The following is a 9,223-nucleotide window of genomic DNA, read 5'->3' as shown; positions in this document are numbered from 1 at the left end:
GGGGCGTCAAGCAAAAAAAATGAGCCTGAGGCATTTTTTAAAGGTGCGTCAAACCTGCCTGGCGTTTTGCGCGCCGGTGTGCACACTCACATTGGCGCCCTTTGTTTAGTCACGAGGCGTTAAACGCCGGTGATAATCGCGCGCGATATTCGTCCCGGTGTGCACAAGCCTTTAGAGTATAAAGTGACTAAACTAAAACTTGGCATTGGCACCTGATTTGATTCTGATTCCCAAGGTCTTTGTTTTGTTTTGTAAACTGTTCAGTGGACCATTTTCACAAGACTGTGACGACGCGTTTCTACGGTCATCAGCATTGTAAATCAGCATTGTAAATCCTCCAAAGTTTTTTATAATTTGATTTTTTTTTTTTTAAATGCAGGGTTTCCCATGCATTGATTTATTTGTGGCGGCCTGCCACAATATCAACACTGATGCCACAAATAGATTTTTCAAAATGCTTTGACTTCGTTGAATAAACATGAGCACTGCACGTTTCAAAATCAAAACGCGGCACGGGTGTTTTTATATAAATGTATGTTTTTTGAAGGGAACCGCTTATCTTTATAAACGTTTGAGCGCAGCGCTGTTTTGATTACAGCCGTTACCGGGGAAACTGCTGTTTCTGCTGCTCTTAAAGCGCCTCCTGCTGGCAGAGAATGAATTTGCACTTTCAATAAGCCTGTCTGCTGTTTTATGTTTACATTATATACATATATATTTCCCCCAGGGGAAGTGCCACCACACATAGAGTGTAAGTCTGTGGGAAACACTGAAATGTGTGTACATTTATAACACTATACTTTGTATTATATCACCTTTGCATCAAATTAAAAAAAAGTTAAAAATGACGCTAAGCACAGACAGTCTGGGTCTGGCAGAGTGTAAGACCACACCGAGCATCCCTGCCTCACAGGTGTGTGATAAGTGACTGAATGTAGCATTTTCACTAGCTTCAGTAACTAAACTACATCAGCAGCATGGCACTTTTGTTTTCAAAATAGTTTAGCTTTTCCCGTAACAATTTTAGCTGTTGTTTCAGTGAGTTAAGCCTCGTACACACCGGGACGATTATCGCGCACGCTTATCGCCAGTGTTTTTCGACGCGTCTTGTGTGTTCATACCCAAGAGATTTTCACTGGCGATGAGCTGAATGAACATGCAAATTCACTCCCTGACATTAGATGGTGCTTAATGAAAAATACCTGTTCCTATTTGATCTGCAATTCCTCTCCATAACAACTCCCTCTTATCGAGATTTTTGTAGTCGCTGTCGCGTTTGTCATAAAGCCCTTTGTGTTCAGACACCAATGAGACTAGCAGCTCTACATTCATCTTGCCTCGATGCTTCTTCTTCGTCTACTGACTTCCTCTTTGTCGTTAGGTATCAATGTGTGCTCGGCAAGACCGTTTTGTGCTTGAGCGCCACCAAGTCATGTTTTACTGTAACTTCAGCAGCTCCAGGCCTGTGAACAAAAGCGGCAATCTCATTGGTTGGCCAGTTTTTAACGCGGTGCGTCAAACCAAAAAAATGACGCTTTTATGCCTGCCGTTTTGCGCGCCGGTGTGCACACTCACATTGGCGCCCTTTGTTTAGTCACGAGGCGTTAAACGCCGGTGATAATCGCGCGCGATATTCGTCCCGGTGTGCACAAGCCTTTAGAGTATAAAGTGACTAAACTAAAACTTGGCATTGGCACCTGATTTGATTCTGATTCCCAAGGTCTTTGTTTTGTTTTGTAAACTGTTCAGTGGACCATTTTCACAAGACTGTGACGACGCGTTTCTACGGTCATCAGCATTGTAAATCAGCATTGTAAATCAGCATTGTAAATCCTCCAAAGTTTTTTATAATTTGATTTTTTTTTTTTTAAATGCAGGGTTTCCCATGCATTGATTTATTTGTGGCGGCCTGCCACAATATCAACACTGATGCCACAAATAGATTTTTCAAAATGCTTTGACTTCGTTGAATAAACATGAGCACTGCACGTTTCAAAATCAAAACGCGGCACGGGTGTTTTTATATAAATGTATGTTTTTTGAAGGGAACCGCTTATCTTTATAAACGTTTGAGCGCAGCGCTGTTTTGATTACAGCCGTTACCGGGGAAACTGCTGTTTCTGCTGCTCTTAAAGCGCCTCCTGCTGGCAGAGAATGAATTTGCACTTTCAATAAGCCTGTCTGCTGTTTTATGTTTACATTATATACATATATATTTCCCCCAGGGGAAGTGCCACCACACATAGAGTGTAAGTCTGTGGGAAACACTGAAATGTGTGTACATTTATAACACTATACTTTGTATTATATCACCTTTGCATCAAATTAAAAAAAAGTTAAAAATGACGCTAATGTGAGGGTGTTTCTAATGCAACGTCTATAGGAGGGATGGTAAATTCTACTTTGTTCTCTCTTCTCACAGCCGTTATCAGTCGCTCTCTATTTTTTTGTCTTTTTTTTTTAAAGTTGTGAATACACTATTGTGGATTTTTTTCTTTTGCTATTTGAGCAAATGGGAATACAAAAAATGTATTTGTGTTACTCTGTCTTTTGCATTTTTTCATGTTTTCAAATATTTTTGGCCATTAAAGGTTCTTGTTTTGGGTTACACTTTCGCCGCGTTTACACTTGGCAACATCAGCTGACTTCTCTATCTGGATAACCGATCGGATGTGTCGTTCCTGCTCAATATTTAAATAAGTCTGCAGATGATGGCCCTGCAAAGTCGACCCGAAGTGGTGGGTTTTCTTTTGGAAACCTTTTTCAGTCGCGGGACATTTAACAAATTAAAATAACTGTACGAGTCTCCCTGACAGTTCGCGAGAAATGGGGTGGGGTTTTGCGAATGCAGACACGATGGCAAGATCGCCTCTACATTACACTGAGATCCGATCACAATGCGTCCTCGACTACTTCTGGACCAGGACACACTGATCGGATAGCATTCCGATCAGATGCACGTTTACACTTGTCTTTTCAATGTGTATGTGGACAACATCCGGATACAGGTCGCATGTTAAAGGGTTAGTTCACCCGAAAATAAAAATTAGGCTGTTTTTTTACTCACCCCCGAGGCATCCTAGGTGTATATGACTTTCTTCTTTCAGACGAATCTAGTCGGAGTTATATTAAAAATTGTCTTTGATCTTTCAAGCTCTATCGTTGTACTCAGCGGGTGTTGCATGCATCAGTCCAAAAGACGTGAAATATAAAGCACCCTTCCACAAAAAAAAGTCTCTCACACGGCTCCGGGGGGATGAATAAAGGCCTTCTGTAGCGAATCAATGCGTTTTTGTGAGAAAAATATCCATATTCAAAACGTAATAATCACTTTAATGTAGCTTGCGCCAACAGTTGTACACTGGAAGCAGCCCCGGGAGCATGACGTACGAGGTCAGCGTTGCGCATTTGCCGGTGAGTCTCGTGAAAACCAATGTTTGTTAACAGGAGCAAAGGAAGCAAAGTTTCCTTACTTTAGCAAAGAAAAACCAGTCTCCTCTTGGCTTATATCGAAATCCTCCGACATTCTTCTTTACAAATCCTCGTTTTGTACTTCTAATTAGTGATTATTGTTTTGTTTCGATCTCTCCGCGTGGGTCACTTTTGAGCGGCAAATGCGCAACGCTGACCTCGTACGTCATGCTCCCGGAGCTGCTTAGTTTACAACAGTGAGCGCAAGCTAGATTCAGTGATTATTACGTTTTGAATATGGATATTTTTCTTACAAAAACGCATTGATTCGCTACAGGAGGCCTTTGTTCACCCCCCGGAGCCGTGTGAGACACTTTTTTTTTATGGAAAGGGTGCTTTTTATTTCAGGTCTTTTGAACCGAAGCGCTGCAACACCCTCTGAGACAATTTTTAATATAACTCCGACTGGATTCGTCTGAAAGAAGAAAGTCATATACACCTAGGATGCATCGGGGGTGAGTAAAACACAGCCTAATTTTCATTTTTGGATGAACTAACCCTTTAATGCCAAGTGTAAACGCAGCCTTTATTATAAGGTGACTTTGTTATAGTGTAGGCTAATTATATAATTAAGTGCTGAGTAATATTAATTAATTTATAGTACTTACTATAAGTTTAGAATTAAGATTAGAGCTTGGTTTAGGACTAGTTGCGTGTAACTGTGCATAATTTGCTGTTATTACTACAGTAAGTACATGTAACAAGTAAAAAGGCCACTGAAAAGTCAAGTGTTATCTTGTTTTTTGTTTTGTTTTTTAGTTACCATCTCAACAGATCTGTTTTAATTATTGCATAATTTGCCTCCCTTTTGTTTTGTGTTGTGAATGTTTCCGTTACCATGTCAATAGACATATTTCATAATAGTTATTACAAAATTGCCTCATTGATACGTGCAAAATTTACACTGTAATTGCAGCACGTTCCATATTGACATTATTTTCACATTTGCATATATATATATAGAGAGAGAGTGAGAGAGACTATATATGTAGGTTAATATTAAGGTTAATATTCCTGTACAAAGGTGATATAATGCATAATGCAGTAGGTTGGAGGAGATGAGCGAACTTATTTGGAATTTTTAAAAAAATTGAGTAAAGTAAATAACTGTTATCAACTCCTTCATGCCAAATAAACAACTAAAACGGCAAATAAATATTTAGTTACTTTGAGTGTGGTTGCTGTACACATTGTGATTTGCTACATATATCCAGCAGCTCTCTACACCTGCATTACTCACTCAATCATTTGTCGGTCCTGTTTTCTCAGAAGTGGACTCTGATTGAACCACAGATCCGTCAGCATGACCTGTGTCTGGCTATCACAGCTTTCCCTGCAGGGTCAAAGGTCAGACTGGAGCCCTGCAACATCAAAGAGTCCAGACAGGTGGGTGTATGTGTAACTGACACATAGGCTATTAGAGTTTCCATGAGCTACTGAGAATCAGTCACATGCAGGTTTGATGTCTGCTGCTTTCAGAAGACTATTAAGCTCTATTCTGACAGCACTAGTTGTTTTTGTGGAAGTTATGTAAATTTCATAACGTGAAATTCTGTTGCCATTTGAGGTGGAATGTTGAGTGTTGTCCCTGAACTTGCACAATTGGTGGCTGACTAAATACTTTTTTGCCCCACTGTATATATATTCATTGACATAAACATTAACTGAAAAAAAAACTTTAATCTTCTTTTATTTCAGATAGTTGACAAGGCAACATTTTCAATTGGTTTAACTTGATATACTGAAATAACCAAAAGTGAAACTTAAAAAATACAAATAAAAAATAATAAAAACACGCACACACTCACAAAAAAACTTCAACTAAACACTTTAATTAAAAAAGAAAATATACAAATAAATCCATTGATACGTGCATAATGTCCATTGTAACTGCAACACGCCACATTATTTTCATGTTTGCATATGTTTTATCAAATATTTTTGAGCATTCAAGGTTAACATACCTGTACAAAGCTAATGTAATGAGATGCAATCATTTCGTTTGGAATTAAAAGGAATTCAGATCATTCAAAATTGTAACAAAACAATAATAGTATGTCAGTGATACTGAAATAAGGCTGGCTCACAGTAGTGAGGAGCGCTGAATATGTAGAGTGTCTACAGTCAGTTATAAGCATACATTTCTGTTAAACTGCTGCCCTATGTAGGCATTAGTTCAGAAAACGACTCACTATAGGGTTTGGAACAGAGCTGTTTGGCATTGAGATCATTGCTCTCCTGAATGAAACCTGCTGCCACGCTTCCAGCAAACACACACACACGCGCACACACACACAGGTTTGTTTTTGTGAAAAGTGGGGACATCCCATAGGTGTAATGGTTTTTATACTGTACAGACCGTATATTCTATTGCCCTACACCAACCCTACCCCTAAACCTACCCCTCACAGGAGACTTTCTGCTATTTCAGATTTTCAATACACTCCATTCTGTGTGATTTATAAGCGTTTTGAAAAGTGGAGACATGGGGTAATGTCCTGAAAAGTCACCTTCTCCTTGTAATACCTATGTTATACCTTTGTCATTATACAAATTTATGTCCTCATTTGTCACAAAAACGCGTACACACACACACACACACACACACAGGATATTAGAGTATATATCAAGCCTTCTGTATTCAGACTCACTGACCTCACTCTAAACTAAAAGCAGTCACACTCATGGTGCGTTCCAAACGCGATATATCGCCCTCTGAAGGGCACTTTGGAGTGAAAACAATCACGGCCGTTATATTGAAGGGTCGTTCCAAACCGAAGTGCTCAAAACTGGCCACTCCAAAGGGCCCTTCAGAATGAAGGATTTCAAAGGGTACAACTGATGGACACTTCGGGCTCCCATGATCCTTTGTGCAGATTCTTTTTATGATGACGGCGCCTCCGTGTGGGCACGAGATGATGACGCAGAAGGGCACTTCAAGAAACAGTTGTTTGGTCCCCTACACCCTTCAACCCTTCGAAGCTCTCACTCCGGAGAGTTAGGGCATAGGGATGAGCTCTTCCGAATGGAACGCAGGGACAGTCACATGACATACAGTCACACGCAGTCACACACACAAGACATGCCCTTGGCTACAACATTCCTTTCATTTCATTATAAGGTTGCTTTCTGTTCAGAATGTTGCTTCTCTGTATGTTTCTTTGAATTTGACATTTTACAGTCACTCTATTTTTTGTAGCATTTGTCAATGTTTGGAAAGAAACAGTTATTTAGCATTTTTATTCCAGTTTTGTGTAAAAATGTTCTACAAGTGAAGGAGATATTTGAAGGAGATAGTTGATGATTGTAGGTTATGCAAATTACTCCATATATAGAAAATCCACGTATGACACAAAGTAGATGTATTATATACTTAAGAAATATATATATATATATATATATATATTACTATCATTGATATACTATTTTAGTTTTTGTAAATATTTTGAGTTAGAATTTATTTTAATATTTTGTTTTGGCTTTAATTTTAGTTGAAGTTTTAGTCATTTTGTTGTGTTTTTGTCATTGTTAGTTTTTGTTTTTCTTTCACCCTTAAGTGTCACTGTCCCGCCACCGAGACGCCTAAGTTTTACTGTTCCAGCTATGTAGGAACAGTAATAGATTAATTTATGACAATAGTGCACCTCAAAACATATCCATCATAACAGGAGTTCTGACCATTGTCACACAAAAAAATGTTTTTCCCTATCACGTTTTAGTATTCATCATAAATTATAGGGGTGTAACGGTACACATATTCGTACCGTACGGTTCACAGGGAAAATTCCAAATGGAAGTGATCATCCCTGTGCCTCTGAAGGCCAGAGCCCTTGGAGTGAGCAGGGCACATGCGTGCCATTATGTAGTTGTTTGAATGCACTTGGCAAAGGGAGCGACGTAATTTCCTTATTATCTTCAGCTGGGATGTTCCCGTGACAACGCAGCATGGTGTCTGTCCATATTTTGTGATAGAAGTAATATTGAGAGGGAAATTTATACATTTGTGACAGAAAAATGCATCAAAAATCCAATGGAGTTTGGATGGCACCCGGTGCCTATTTGTGGTATAACGCCTAAACAAAATTGCATAGGAACCTCAATTTTTTTATATCAACTTCAAATTTGGAATACAGCTTATTTAGACACATGGCTTTAATTTTATATCAATTTTGGACTAAAACCAAAAAACTAAATATAAAATATAATCAAAATAGTACAGTACATTTTCTTTTTCAGAAAATCTAAACTTCTACAACTTTTTTATACTTTCATTTTTTGAAATGATTTCACTTCTGCTGATTGTCTTCTTTCAAAAGAGACCAACCGTAGGTCTGTATTCAAAAGCGTTCATGAATTATAACAATTTAAGTTCATTTAAATAAATTACGTTTTTATTTTAGTCATTTTAGTTTATGTAGTTTGTTAATTTAGTATTTCAACCTACACTAAATTAAAATGAGACATGCTTTGGCAGCTAATTGAAATATATATATATAATAATAATTATTATTATTATTATTGATTTCAGTTCATGTTTATTTTTATTTCAAGTAAGCAAATTATTTTGTTGTTTCAGTTTTAGTTAATGGTTATAACCCTAATCGAACATAACAAATTCACTCTATAAACTCTTTTCAGACATGCCTCAAATTATAATAACAATGTTGCAAAAATGGCAAACTACGTACAAAATAAATGTAAAGTGAAATACATAATATTTAGTTTGACCTTCTCAGACGACCATTATAAGGGGTTTCTGTTTTCTTTTGCTGATAATTTCATGAACAAGAAGAAGAAGAAGAAGAGCAATTCTTACACCCTGTTCTGTGCTTTATTTGTGGGATGTTCGTCTACAGCAATTGCATGTGTTACTATAAATGTAATGAACCCATCCTCACTTTTTTTGTAGAAATGGAAGCCCAGAGGTCCAGCGCTGCAGCACATGATCAGCGGCTTGTGTCTGGATAGCCAGCCTCCTTCAGGCCCGCCGCTCATCGCACAGTGCCGCCCCCAGGTGGCCAGCCAATCCTGGGAGCCGCAGCTGGTCACCTGACTCTGAGAGCTGGCAGGGAAGGCGGGGAAAGGGGAGGAGTTTAGTCAGGTTGCTGAGCTCAAGGTGCTGTAGGAGCCAGAGGAAAACATTTGCACACTGTTTTAGTTGAAGGTGCTGCTCTCAAACCAATCGAACATGACCCTATCCAAAACATCTGACCTCATATCCTTAGTGTGGAATAGCTAGAGAGGGAGAAGCGACATTTCGCCTGCCAAATCGAAGCCTGAACACGTTTTCGGACAAGGCCATGGAGCTCACACGGCATGGTGACAGGAGTGCTTTGCTGAATGTTGTGTTAAGGACTCAAAAGAACCCCACCAAAAACCAGATATGTATATAAATGCCTTTGACTACCTTTCTGACCCATAACCTGTATATTCCCTCATTCCCACTGAGAGATGAAGGTCTGAGTGGTTTCCGGGTGATTTGTTCAGTATTAGATTGGGATGAAGTGTGCATATACGGTGGAAACGGTCAGCTCTAAGACGACAGTCAAAGATCAGCTGTAGTGCACTGGTTTACTTGAAGATGACGATAAGAAGGACAGAAACGGCTCCAGAAAGATCCACTGAATCCACGGCTAACATCACAATGAAATAACCTAATGTTTAATCAAAAAAGCATCGCGATGTCACATTAAATGAGGTGTAAAGCGCTTTTAATGAGCTATTATTCTGCATGGTACTGCACAATGAAACG

The 9,223-nt window shown here is 38.9% G+C and overlaps 1 protein-coding gene across 1 annotated transcript in view; it reads left to right on the top strand.

The window, feature by feature from the left end:
* Nucleotides 1-8,833, top strand: part of LOC107558489 (polypeptide N-acetylgalactosaminyltransferase 16-like) — a 29,857-nt gene extending 21,024 nt beyond the window's left edge. The window contains exons 11-12 of the mRNA XM_016242148.1: nucleotides 4,741-4,857; nucleotides 8,381-8,833. Coding sequence (XP_016097634.1) covers nucleotides 4,741-4,857; nucleotides 8,381-8,524 — 261 coding nt within the window. The 3' untranslated portion in view covers nucleotides 8,525-8,833. The remainder of the gene's footprint in view (nucleotides 1-4,740; nucleotides 4,858-8,380) is intronic.
* Nucleotides 8,834-9,223: the final 390 nt, after the last annotated feature.

Source organism: Sinocyclocheilus grahami, unplaced genomic scaffold (assembly GCF_001515645.1).
Source record: "Sinocyclocheilus grahami isolate Dianchi unplaced genomic scaffold, SAMN03320097.WGS_v1.1 scaffold646.1, whole genome shotgun sequence".
Lineage (NCBI taxonomy): Eukaryota > Metazoa > Chordata > Actinopteri > Cypriniformes > Cyprinidae > Sinocyclocheilus > Sinocyclocheilus grahami.
This window is presented reverse-complemented; position numbering and strand designations above follow the sequence as displayed.